Source organism: Trachypithecus francoisi, unplaced genomic scaffold (genome assembly GCF_009764315.1).
Source record: "Trachypithecus francoisi isolate TF-2019V2 unplaced genomic scaffold, Tfra_2.0 Lachesis_group1, whole genome shotgun sequence".
NCBI classification, from domain to species: Eukaryota; Metazoa; Chordata; class Mammalia; order Primates; family Cercopithecidae; genus Trachypithecus; species Trachypithecus francoisi.
Genome location: NW_022681454.1, coordinates 152,794,940 through 152,808,753, shown reverse-complemented (window position 1 = coordinate 152,808,753; position 13,814 = coordinate 152,794,940). Strand labels below are relative to the sequence as shown.

The window sequence follows — 13,814 nt, the reverse complement described above, 5'->3', positions numbered from 1 at the left end:
AAAAAAAAAAAAAAAGAAAAAAGAAAAAAGAAAAATCATCATTTTGAAATGCCATAAAAGTAATTATTTCAGACAGGATTCATTGATTTACTCTAACAACATGTGTGAAAGATTGGGAACAAAATACTCTAACCTGAAATAATTGCCTCTGTAGATTACTTGTTAGTTACAAAAAGAAAAAGTTTCATTTACAAAGTAGAAATTTTGCAGACACCTCCATAATCAAGAGATCAAAGTTACTGTCACCAAATATAGGAGAACCTGAGATCACATGCTTCTTGATATGTATGTGCACTGTGAAGGATACAATATCGCCTATGTATTACTCCTACTGGAAGCATTTGACCTGAACTTAATCATGAAGAAGAAAACAACTCTTATCTCAGAGGCATTTTGCAAAGCCTCTGAGATGGATTCTTTGAAAATAGTAATGTAATGACAAGACAAAAAAATAAAAAAAGTAATTAATGTCTAGGGAACTTTTCTGGATTAAAGGAGCCTAAATAGACATGTAAACTAAATGTCAGCTACGATTCTTATTGGGTTCTGGATTAGGAAAATTAAACATCATAAATTTAATTTGAGGAAGAATTTGGAAAATTTGAATATGAGCTGCACATTAAATAAAATGCTGTATAAAAGTTAAATTTTCGCAATTTCTACACGCACCAGAAGACGGAGGTCCTCTTTCCTTGCCTAACGCAGCCATGGCTCGTGGTCCCAAGAAGCATCTGAAGCGGGTAGCAGCTCCAAAGCACTGGATGCTGGATAAATTGACCGGTGTGTTTGCTCCTCGCCCATCCACCGGTCCCTACAAGTTGAGAGAGTGTCTCCCCCTCATCATTTTCCTAAGGAACAGACTTAAGTATGCCCTGACAGGAGATGAAGTAAAGAAGATTTGCATGCAGTGGTTCATTAAGATCGATGGCAAGGTCCGAACTGATATAACCTACCCTGCTGGATTCATGGATGTCATTAGCATTGACAAGACAGGAGAGAGTTTCCGTCTGATCTATGACACCAAGGGGCGTTTTGCAGTTCACCGTATTACAGCTGAGGAGGCTAAGTACAAGCTGTGCAAGGTGAGGAAGATCTTTGTGGGTACAAAAGGAATCCCTCATCTGGTAACTCACGATGCCCGCACCATCCGCTACCCTGACCCCCTCATCAAGGTGAATGACACCGTTCAGATTGATCTGGAAACTGGCAAGATTACAGACTTCATCAAGTTTGACACTGGTAACCTGTGTATGGTGACTGGAGGTGCTAACTTGGGGCGAATTGGTGTAATCACCAACAGAGAGAGGCATCCTGGTTCTTTTGACGTGGTTCACGTGAAAGATGCCAATGGCAACAGCTTTGCCACTCGACTTTCCAACATTTTTGTTATTGGCAAGGGCAACAAACCATGGATTTCTCTTCCCTGAGGAAAGGGTATCCGCCTCACCATTGTTGAAGAGAGAGACAAAAGACTGGCGGCCAAACAGAGCAGTGGGTGAAATGGGTCCCTGGGTGTCATGCCAGAACTCTGTACATAATTAAAAATATTGTGGCAGGAAAAAAAAAAAAGTTAAATTTTCTAAGTGAGATCACTGTATTGTATTTATGCAGTAGGATATCCTGCTTAAGAGATAGGAGGTTCATACATTTAATAATGAAGATACAGCAAGTGTGGGAAAATGTTAAAAATCATTGAATTAAAGTAAAGTATATGTGGGTATTCCTTGTATAGTTTTTGTAACTTTGCCATAAGTTTGCACTTTTTTTTTTTTTTTTTTGAGACGGAGTTTTGCTCTGTCACCCAGGATGGAGTGCAGTGGCACAATCTTGGCTCACTGCAACTTCCGCCTCCTGGGTTCAAGCAATTCTCCTGCCTCAGCCTCCTGAGTAGCTAGGATTACAGGTATGCATCACCACACCCGGCTAATTTTTGTATTTTTAGTAGAGATGGGGTTTCACCATGTTGGTCAGGCTGGTCTGGAACTCCTGACCTTGTGATCCAACCACCTCAGTCTCCCAAAGTGCTGGGATTACAGGTATGAGCCACTGAGCCAGGCTAAGTTTGCACTTTTTAAAATAAAATGTTTTTAAAATTACAATAATTTTCATCATAATGTGTAATAAAAAAGGGCAAACTTCTTTTTTTGAATTTTTTTTTTTTTTTTTTTTTTTTTGAGGCAAGATCTTGCTCTGTCACTTAGACTGGAGTGCAGTGGTCTGATTCCAGCTCACTATAACCTCTGCCTCCTGGGTTCCAGTGATTCTCGTGCCTCAGCCTCCCAAATAGCTGGGATTACAGGTGTGCACCACAAGGCCCAGCTAATTTTTGTATTTTTGGTAGAGACAGGGTTTCCCCATGTTGGCCAGGCTGGTCTCAAACTCCTGACCTCATGTTATCTGCCCACTTTGGCCTCCCAAAGTGCTCGGATTACAAGTGTGAGTTACCACACCCAGTCCAGGGATGAACTTACTCATTCAATGAGCAGCATATTTCTTTGCAGTTGGATAGATAAACAAACAAAACAGGCAAAAAGCCCTTCCTCTGTAGAACTTACATTCTTTCTCCTTATTTATGAGCTTCCTTTGTTAAATGGATGAGGGTGGGGAATGGTAAGAAGCATTGGATTTGATATTTTGTAGTCTCTCTCTTCACTACATGGAATTATTTCAGATGCATGAATTTGTTTGCTTTGAATATATATACCTTGGCTAATTTCTTCCACCTAGAGCTCTATAAAAATATTGTAATATAAATGCTAATCAACAACACTTATGCATAGTCATAACAGAAAATGACCCTATTAGTTCTGTCTTTTGTATTATTATAGACCCAAAGCAGGACACCACTGAACCATTTATTACTTTAAAAACATTCTAAGCTGTGAGGTTGCTTTTGTTTTTCCTTCTGAGATTAAGAATAAAATATGTATTTCAGATGTTTAAAAAAGCATTCCTTAAATTATCTTTGTTTACAGGCCTTGTAGGCTGTATCTTGTTTGTCTAAATCTAAGAAGATTAATTGTAGCATTATTAATGGTCATGTATCACCCCCAACAGAAAATAAAATATAAAATTTTAATTTAAAGCTAAATTTAAAAATAGTAGTCAAAGTTTTATTTATACCTTTAGATATATGCCAGTTTAACAGAATCAAAATTTATATTAAAATGCATAAGAACTTTTTAAAATAGAATTAACAGGAAATATTTGACTAACACATATTTATGTATCTATATAACTGGTAATGGGTCAGAAAGAATATACTTCTGTAGACACTGCATATTGTTTTTAATGTTGCGTAGGCTCTAATTTCAATTGCAAGGTCAGATAAAAGGTTGGTTGCATTGTTTTTCTATGCATGCTTTTTACGTTCATCCTTTGCATTTATTAACACTAATAGGTAGTTTTGTTGTTGTTGTTGTTGTTGATGCTACCTGTTCAGAGGTATTGGAAAACAGTTTTTCAGAACTCTCTAGATTTTCACTTGGTTTGTTTTTTTCATTTAATTACCTACCTTTATGTGTGTAAGTATTTGGGTGGTATGGGAGAGAGAAAGAAAATTTGAAATCTCTCTTTTCAAATTGTTTTTCTTATTACTTTTTTACAAGTCCCTCTCAATGAAAATCTACATCTGTCAAACACATTTGCCATTCAAAACAACTTTAGTGAGCAGATGAAATAGAAGGAAGGAAAATGGGCACTTCCATATTTGTTTTCAATGAAATATCTTAGAAAGTTAAGAAACTTGAGGTCACAAAGGAGAAGCAAGGCATAACTCTGAAGAGGACACTGGGTTTGATTTCAAATAAGGGAAATGAGGGAAAATGGAAGGAGATTTCCTAACTCAACAGAGAAGATGGAATTTAAATTTACCAAAATCAGTAATAAGGTAGAAGTGAGAATAAAGTACTTTCAAAGCTAAATAGAGAAGGAGAAAAGTGTTTAAAAGCTCATTTTAAAGTAAAAGAGAGATGAGGAGTTACCAGATTTGTGTGAGAAAGAGCAGATACATTTATTGTTTTTAAATATCATAGAAGAGAGGAATAAATTTGAGCAAATAAGTTTAAGAAGAAGCTTTCTTTCCTTTTATTATTTGTTAATCACCAAGACAGTGGGGAAAATGTCTTTAGGACATGTCAGAGACCTTTATGGCAGCCCCTCTCATCACAGGCCCAGAGGCCTAGGAGATAAAAATGGTTTTCCGGACCAGGACCAGGGTCCCCCTTCTATGTGCAGCCTAGGATCTTTGTGCCCTGTTTCCCAGCTGTTCCAGCCATGGCTAAAAGGGGCCAAGGTACAACTCAGAACCTGGCTTCAGGGTAAGCCCAAAGCCTTGGCAGCTTCCATGTGGTGTTGAGCCTGTAGGTGCACAGAAGTCAAGAATTGAGATTTGGGATCCTTCATCTAGATTTCAGATGATATATGGAAACATCTAGATGTTCAGGCAGAAGTTTGCTGCAGGGGCAGGGCCCTCATGGAGAACCTCTGCTAGGACAGTGCAGGAGGGAAATGTGGGGTTGGAGCCCCCACACAGAGTTGCCACGGGGGCACTCACTAGTGGAGCTGTGAGAAGTGGGCCACTGTTCTCTAGACCCCAGAAAGTTAGCTCCATTAACACCTTGCACCATGCACTGGGAAAAGCAGCAGACACTCAATGTCAGCCCATGAAAGCAGCCAAGAGGGGGCTATACCCTGTAAAACCACAGGGGTGGAGCTGCCCAAGGCCATGGGAGTCCACCTCTTGCATCAGCATGACCTGGATATGAGACATGGAGTCAAAAGAGATCATTTTGCAACTTTAAGGTTTAATGACTGCCCTATTGGATTTTGGGCTTGAATGGGCCTTGTAGCCCTTTGTTTTTGCTAATTTCTCTCATTTGGAAATGGGTGTATTTACCCAATATGTGTACCCCCTTGTATCTAGGAAGTAACTAACTTGCTTTTGATTTTACCCACTCATAGACAGAAGGGACTTGCCTTGTCTCAGGTAAGCCTTTGGACTGTGAAATTTTGAGTTAATGCTGAAATGAGTTAAGACGGGGCACTTTTGGGAAGGCATGATTTGTTTTGAACAATGTGAGGACATGAGTTTTGGCAGGGGCTGGGGCAGAATGAAATGTTTTGGTTGTGTCCCCACCCAAATTCCATCTTTAGTTATAGCTTCCTTAATGCCCATGTTCTGTGGGAGGGACTCTGTGGAAGTTAATTGAATCATGGGGGCAGATCTTTCCCATGCTGTTCTCATGATAGTGAAAAAGTCTCACGAGATCTGATAGTTTTATGAAGGGAGGTTCCCCTACACAAGCTCTCTTGCCTGTCACCATGTTAGACCTAACTTGGCTCCTCTTTCACCTTCCACCATGACTGTGCAGTCTTCCCGGCTATGTGAAACTGTGAGTCAATTAAACCTCTCTCTAAATTACCCAGTTTTGAGTATGTCTTTATCAGCAGGGTGAGAACAGACTAATACATAATTTAACCCCAAAGAAGAGTTCTTTAATGGAGAAATTCATATATCATGAAATTGATCCTATTCCTGAAATCTTGACTGTGATGACTGAGCACCTCTAGCCAGGTTCCTTACTTACATCACTTGGAATTAGTTGGCCTCCATATAAGACTAGTTTGAACTGATAGTGCTGAGTTTACAAGTTTTCAAATATATGCAAAATATACATAACCATATTAATGATTAATGGTGACATGCTTATAAAATGGTGACTCTAACAAGCTCTATTAGGTAGAGATACATGCAATCACTGAGTTCTGTCAAGAGATGGTGTCATTTATGCACAATAAGGCACATTTTCCAGTTTATTGTTCAATATAATACATTCTAACAATTTTCCAGAAGTGCTCATATAAAAAAGAATTCGCCTTTATGTTTTAGTGGGTTGTTGTTTTCGGTCATCATTGCTTCCTGAGCAGGTATTTTTGGTGTTTTATTTTGTCATATGTATTGGCTGTTATTCCTGTTAGAAACAGCTTCTGATACTAAGAAAGAAACATCAACAAGAGAAGACATCTTTCCCGTAAAAACATTTGTTCCAGCTGCATTTTGATTTGAAGTTGAATATAGACAAAGGTGAAAAGAAAAGCTAAGAAGACGTTCCCAGGTGAGGCATTGGAGTTTCAACTAGTCTGGTCAGGGGCCACTGTTAAACTACAGATATTGGATAGGAATTGTCCCTTTAACTGTGAGAAAATGGTTTCCTAATGATACTTTTTGCCTTTTACTCTGGGTTAGCTTCTCATCAGTTCATAAATGCCCATACCTGGTTCTGTCAACATTTTTGGTTCATATTATGTGCTTTATGAGGCCAAACATAGCAACACAAACATTTAAATTGCTTCCATGTTTTACAGCCTCAACTGCTGTATTTTATATAAAGGCCATAAAATGAATACTGTTATTGATGAAAATTGGGTTACCCTGAGGACTCTTGCTTAACTGAAATCACAAATGGAGCAGACAGAAAAATCAAAAGTGTATGCTGAGAACGGTGAGTAAAGAGTGAACTCCTCAGAGCAGTAATAATTTTCATTTCCAGAGGCCAGAAGTAAGAAAAGAGGGATTTTTTTTCTCCATTGGGAAATTTTATTTCCAATGTTACTTGAACACAATACAACTAGTATAAATTAAAAAAATGAATAGTTTGTTACTTAGAAAAAAAGTTATTTGTATGAGGGACTCAAAAATAGTTTTAAAATATTACTATATGCTAGAATCTGATTTTGTTTATTTGTTTTGTTTTGTTTCTTTTGGTTTCTATTTATCGTGGGCCTGCAGCTTTTATTTTTAAAATGTAACAAAAACTTATTTGATATTCCTCAGAATGCTTCTATGTTGATCAGCACTCAATGCAAGCTCTACTTGTCATAATTACACTGTGTATACTTCAGTCAGGAAAGTAAGAAGTTTCTGCTTTGTAAACTGGTGTACCATTTATTAAACCAATTTTAATCTTCCTGACAGTCATACATTCACCTAAAACAATACTAATAATAAAACTCTATTAAAACACTAGAAAATAGCTGGTATTTCTCCAGAAAGGCCAAACCAATTGTCAAGGATTAGATCTATATTAAATGGGCTGATTTTTGACAGGACTTGAAAGTTAAATGTTTTTGAGTAATGCTTGCAACTAGTCATACTTTGTCAGTAGCTAGTTACTAGATTAGTCTTCCCCTTCTAATAGCTTTGATCCCTATTGTAGGAAGGGTACAAGTTATCCAGAGACTGTTGTTCTTTTATCAGAGTAAATTCTTCACATATGTTTGCAAGTCATGACTAAAGAATACACAAAAGAGCATATTTAAATATATTTTGCTAATTAGTAACAATAACTTTTTTCTTGTTTCTGATTTTTCTCTGGTATTATGCCAGCTAGTTGATACATGTTCATTAATTTTATACTAAAAACAACATTAATGAGGGTGCTATTCTAAGATTTTAGTCCAACTTCAAGCTAATTATATTAATACAAGCTCTCCTGCTTAGTGAATAATCATCATAATTTGTAAAATAATCATATAATTTGTAAGTGAATGAAATGAACTCCCTTAGAAAATGTTAATAGACACCTTTTTATAGCATATGTCCTATAACTGAATAAAAAGTTTAGCTACTTGATTGGTTATGTTGTATTAAATAATGATTTAATAATAAATGGAGCTTTAAACTTCTTGTAAGTAAATTAATGCTGGATAGTTGAATACCTATATTCCAAAAGTATTATTTTGGGCAAAGCATATAAAAGTTAATTCACTTAACTATGAACATATATAAAGCCATTAAGAACTAATTTTTTAAGATACTTTTAAAGTTTTTTAAAATACCTGAATATTTTGCTATTTACTACATCAGCACTAAATTAGCAGAATGATAAAAATAGCTAATACCCTTGAGTACTTATTATGATCTAGATAATGTGCTTAGCTCTCTCCAGATATTATCATATTTAATACAACAAACTCATAAGGCAGATACCATTGCTGCCATTTGACAGAAAAGGTATAAGACTAAGAAACTTGGCCAAAGTTGTGCAGGTTATAAGAGGCGAGGAATGGGCTGGAAGCCTGATCTTCCACTGCGAAGCCCATCTCATGCTCTTACCTGTATTGCACCTTTCCCTCAACAGAGGGATTCTTTGCCTCTTCTCCTATGAAAAAATGGAAAGAAATTTAACCAAAAGAAAATTTTCAACATATCATATATTGCCAAAAAAATGTAGTGTTACCTTCCCTGGTTCTTACCAATGAATATCAATAAATATTATTGATTGATTCCTGATAGACTTGAAAGGATGAATTCATTCCCTGAAGAGGTAGAAAATAGATTACTAAACTAACACTACAACTGAACACTGAACATTCTGACTAAACAACCAACAAAAAATAAAATACTTGTACATTAAAGAATACAAGAATGAAAGCTACATTTACCATAAATTATACCATCATAGGACAAACATTAGTTAAAAACAGACTATTTTTAGCCATACTTATGACTCTCAGAGGAATAAGCCTGATTTTGTTCATGACTTCCAAAGGACTTTCAAAGAGAAAGAACATTTAAAAAATAAGAATTAATATTTAAAGTTTATGAGTTGTTGTAACCAACCCCTTGAAGATGGATTGGTTTTAAAGCTAGAAGTCACCTATTAATACCATACCACTAATACATTTGCATTAATAATAGCCATTCTATGAATAGCATTAGCATCTTCTCAATAAACTCATGTAGTCAACACTTATACTTCTTGATTCCTGAATAAATCACACGACAAAAGATGAATTTTTAGTTTCTATGAATTACACATAAAAGAATCACCTCTTTAATTATGTGAGTTGTGTTTTTTTTACAGATAGCATTAAGGTTTCCTAACTAATTACTTTTTTTTTTGTTTAATCATTTTATGGGCAAAACCTTAAGGACTCTTAGAAAAGATAAAGCTTTGCCTTTCAAAGAAACCACTGCTATCTCCCACTGAACGAAAGAAGTTTGACCATGACTTTGCCATCTCCACTTCCTTTCATGGGATACACAATATTGTTCAGAACCAGAGCAAAATTCGCAAGGTGCTCTGGTTGGTGGTGGTTCTGGGCTCAGTCTCACTCTTGACATGGCAGATCTACAGTCGCTTGCTCAACTACTTCACATGGCCAACCACAACGTCCATTGAGGTTCAGTATGTGGAAAAGATGGAGTTCCCAGCTGTGACATTTTGTAATTTGAACAGGTAAAATTAGTTTTTAAAAAATAATTAGTTCCTATAAACTTGCTAGTGTAATCTTTCTTGGATGACTGACAAAGAGTTTTCTCATGTGGAAATTATCATATGTAAAACCACTGAAGTTCTTAAATTGCACTTAAAAGCACAAATTCAAGGGAGCAAAGAATTCACTAATTTCTTCTTTCACTTATTTTCCTTCTTTTCTTCCTTCCCTCCACAATCATATTCTAGGTAACATCCCAAATCCTATCATTAAATAGATGTAAAAGAGATGGGAGTTTCACTATATTGCCCAGACTATTCTCAAACTCCAGGTGATCCACCTGCCTCAGCCTCCCAAAGTACTGAACTTATAGATGTGAGCCACTGCGTCCAGCCCAATGTAAAAGTCTTGATCTCTGCATGTTAGAAGTTAATTCATTGGCAGAAAAGAGAAACATCAACAATCACAGTGCAATATGGTAACTGCGCAATAAAATAAAACAATGTGCAAGGGCTCTGAAATCCCACAGAACAGATTAATAGTCTCCATCGTGGGTGTTATGGAAATCTGGGTTTTAAAAGGTGACTAGAGCTTTCTAAGTGGAGATGAAGAAGAACTGGAAGAGGGAACTACTTTGCAAACACATAAAGATATAAAATGTTCTGATGTACATATGATGAGCTATTTAATGTAGTAGAAGCAAGGCCAACTCCATGGGTCTGTGATCAATGCAGCTGCAAAGAGTCCTGAGCTTAGAAGAGGGTTACACTTGATTCAATGCTCTACTGTCACTGTCTTGAGTCCTTGACTGCAACTTATTCCAGAAAACTGCACACCAGTCTATTGACTGTACACCAAATCTGCTGAGAGGAGGGCAACTTTCCACCACTAGGCTTCCAGGCAATGCTTTGTAATTGCCTGTGGTGAAGCCTGAAATATCACACATAGGATTTTTGCCTGAGAAAGGAGGGCTTCTTTAGACCCACCACTTAGTTATTAGGGAAGTCACTCAGCCTTCTTAGTGTCAATTTTTATATTTATAAAACAAGATAATATCATCTACTTCACATATTTGTTGTTACATTAGATAAGGTAATAAGTACTCCGTTGTGTTTCATTCCTGGGGGACTTCTAGAACTGGTGCTCAATATACAGTAGATGTTACAGCTTGTTTGTATGATTGTCAATGTTTCAAGAACTCAAGATACATGTCCAGGTCCTAACAAGTCAAAACAAATCAATCTCTTCCCCCCTAAAAATGATTTTCAATACTATTGCCTCATACTATTTTAAGTAGCATGTGTTCTAAAAAAAACAAAGATTGGTTGCTGTTATCCTTGACTGAATGAAAATGTAGATATTACTCCCAGAATGACAAAGTGAGGAAGTCCATAAATTCTATCCCCTACAAAACCAACCATAACTGGTGAAAAAATATTTATCTTAAAAGGCAAACTTTTCTTTTAAAAAAGAAACATTTCAATAGTATCTCCTCAAATTCAAGTCTACTGGAAGCTCAGAATAATCATATTTAAAAATTGGGTCATTACAAATATGATTAGATAAGTTGAGGTTATACCGCATTAGAGTGAGCTCTAAATCCAATGACTGAAGTTCTTACAGGGAGAGGAGAGAACACACAGAGATACAGCAGGGAAAAGTCATGTGAAATAGAAGCAGAGATTGATATAGTTTTGCCACAAGTCAAGGTATATTTAGGAAAAAAGGCATAAGACAGAGAAAACAAAAAGTAAAATGGCAGATGCAAATCTAACTATATTACTAATGAAATTAAATTAGAATGGATTAGACAATCCAATAGAAAGGCAGAGGTTATCAGAATGGACTTTTTAAAGAAAGATCCTGCTATATGCTGTGTACAGGAGAGACAATTTAGATTTGAAGATGAAAATGGGTTAAAAGTATAATCATGGAAAAAGTATGTCAACCATGAGAAAGCTAGAGTAGATATCCTTATCTCAGACAAAATAGACTTTAAAGTAATATATGTTACTTGATATAAAAAATTGTCATTTTATGTTGAATACATGATCAATCTATCAGGAGACATAAGTTAACCTATATAGTTAGATTTTTCAATACCCCACTTTTAGTAATCAATAGAACAATTTGACAGAGAATAAACAAGGAAACAGAAGACATAGAAGACTTGAACATCCTTATAAATCTACTAGACTTTGCAAACATCCTTAGAACAATTTACTCAACAATAGCAAAATATGCATTCTTCCCATGTGCATGTGGCACATTCTCTTAGAATAGACCAGACCATATACAAGGCCATGTACAGGGTAAAATAGGTTGAAAAGATTTTAAAGTATTCAAATATGTTTATCAATCACAATATAATAAAATTAGAGGTCAATAATCAAAATAAATTTGGGATATTCACAAATATGTAAATATTAAAGAATACACACCTAAATAACAAAGAAATCAAAGAAAAAATCACAAAGAAAATTAGAAAATACTTTGAGATGAATGAAAATGAAGACACAACATACCAAACTAATGGGATGCAGCTAAAACAGTGCTTATAGGGAAAGTTGTAACTGAAAACAGCTAAATTAAAATAAAAAGATGTCTAAAAATATTTAATAGCCTATGATCTAAGTACTTTCATAATTTTTAGTATGAAAACCTAATCCATTTTGCATAGCTCAAATCTCAAATCAATGATTATAGCTTTTGTGTTAGACGACATTGGAAAAAATGATTGTTCCTAGCTCAGTTAGATATAAGTATCCAGACCAACAAAAAAAATCTAATATTTTAGAGGTTATAATGATAGAACAGGAAAATTCTTAATTATAAGAAAATTATTCTTCCTTAGGGAACAAAAAACTAAAACAACATCAGTTTACAGGCATTAAAGATATCTCCAACTCCCAAAGTACAATTTTACAGAAAGATAATTCAGATTCCCACTTTAAACATTATACTCAGCATTGCTCAGCAATGCTGAAAACTATAATTTCAGTTCTCAGAGGGAATGATCTTCAAACATTTTAGTTAATGTGCTATATAAAAAAATTTGAAAAACTGTGTATTTAACTTGCATATGCACTTGCATATGTCTACATTTTTAGCCATAACCCTAAGTAATTTATTCATTATTTTTAGGAGATGAAAAATATTGTATTTTATATCAAATTATATTATCACAAATATAAGTATTATATATCATTATATTTATGAGATAAAATAGGATAAGGATTTACTGTAATATGAGTAAACATTTCATGTATTTTCATAAGATTTTAACTACTTTATTGACTAAAATACACCAGTAGAAATTATTTAAAATTTTTATCGGTGGATTATATTAAAATAACCCCAAATCTGGAAGTCTTAACAAATAGTCTAGTTACATTAAAAATAACAACTTTCATTATTCTACTTAAGACTCTGTCAATTTAGTCTTAAGCAAGGGTCAAATACCCTGTGTCTAATGCAGAGCTTCGCCCTGGCTGCAAATATGTGTATGCCAGGCCAAGACCAGATTTTAGGAGCTTTGATTAATTCTTAAAGGAGTCTTTCCCTGAAGCAAAATACAATTTGTATGTCCATATTAGGAACCCTGAGATTGTTACACACCAGTATGCGCATTCTATGTTAAGATTTCTGATGAGTGACAGGTTAACACTTTTTTATACATGGGAGAAGAACCACTGTAAAAAGAGGATGGGAACTTTTATTTCCTTAAAATTCTCTGTGCAGGAGAACACTCAGACACATGCACATTCTAGTCTGAAGGCCATTGTTTTAAGTTGCATAGTCTCTAATTCTATTGAAAAAAAAGCAAAGCTTAACACTGCAATTTACTTAGAGTTTACCAAGTTAGAAACTGGAAAAGTCTGCTGATAGATTCCAATTTCTATGCTTTTTTTGTTAAACCACCTTGTGAGTAGAAAATGGACACCTGAGATGAGGAAACTTTGACAAATGACTTTGGATTATCAGAAAGGATTTACTTTTCACAATGGGTACCAGGAGCCTGTACCAAGTGTATGTCAGAGATCACTTTATAATACTTCCCTCCTCTATGTGACAAAATCATTTTTGGTAATAGTCATGAAATCAAACAAATAATGAAAATGACCTATGTATATTCAAGTCAATAAAAATGTTAAAAAATAAAATAATACAAAAATAAGAAAAAGTAATGCATTAATACTTTTTGGACACTGACATATATATATATATATTTTTAAAATAGGTTTTAAAATCTGTTCCAGTTGTGAAAGTAAAATAAAATCTCAGGACCCCCAACTCACTATGTCAAAGGGAAAAGTTAAGCTTGGGAACTGCGTCACACACAACCGCTTTCCATTTTATTCCTAAACAGATAACCACAAAGATAGAAGGCCCATACCTTCTCAGGGGCCCTCTATTACAATTTTCTCACAGGAAATATCCTGTGGGTCCCAAGATCCTTATCATAAAATGAAATTGTACTGAATTTCACCCTGAGAATATAAATCAACAGCTTATCTTCACAGGTACAAGACAAAGATAGAACTAGAAGTCATCCCTCTACTCACCTGAGGCAAATGCATATTTGACTTCTTCCT

General features: G+C 35.2%; 2 protein-coding genes across 2 annotated transcripts in view; both read left to right on the top strand.

The window, feature by feature from the left end:
* Window positions 1-664: 664 nt before the first annotated feature.
* Window positions 665-1,452, top strand: LOC117086068 (40S ribosomal protein S4-like). The gene has a single exon (XM_033215574.1). The coding sequence runs from the start codon at window positions 708-710 to the stop codon at window positions 1,425-1,427; it is 720 nt and encodes a 239-aa protein (XP_033071465.1). The 5' UTR covers window positions 665-707; the 3' UTR covers window positions 1,428-1,452.
* Window positions 1,453-6,399: 4,947 nt separating this feature from the next.
* ASIC5 (acid sensing ion channel subunit family member 5) overlaps window positions 6,400-13,814 on the top strand; it is a 34,772-nt gene continuing 27,357 nt past the window's right edge. The window contains exons 1-2 of the mRNA XM_033215575.1: window positions 6,400-6,503; window positions 8,936-9,242. Coding sequence (XP_033071466.1) covers window positions 6,464-6,503; window positions 8,936-9,242 — 347 coding nt within the window. The 5' untranslated portion in view covers window positions 6,400-6,463. The remainder of the gene's footprint in view (window positions 6,504-8,935; window positions 9,243-13,814) is intronic.

Bases quoted from the DNA above. Each gene is read 5' to 3' on its own strand.
- LOC117086068 (XM_033215574.1), top strand. From the start codon at position 708: ATGGCTCGTGGTCCCAAGAAGCATCTGAAGCGGGTAGCAGCTCCAAAG.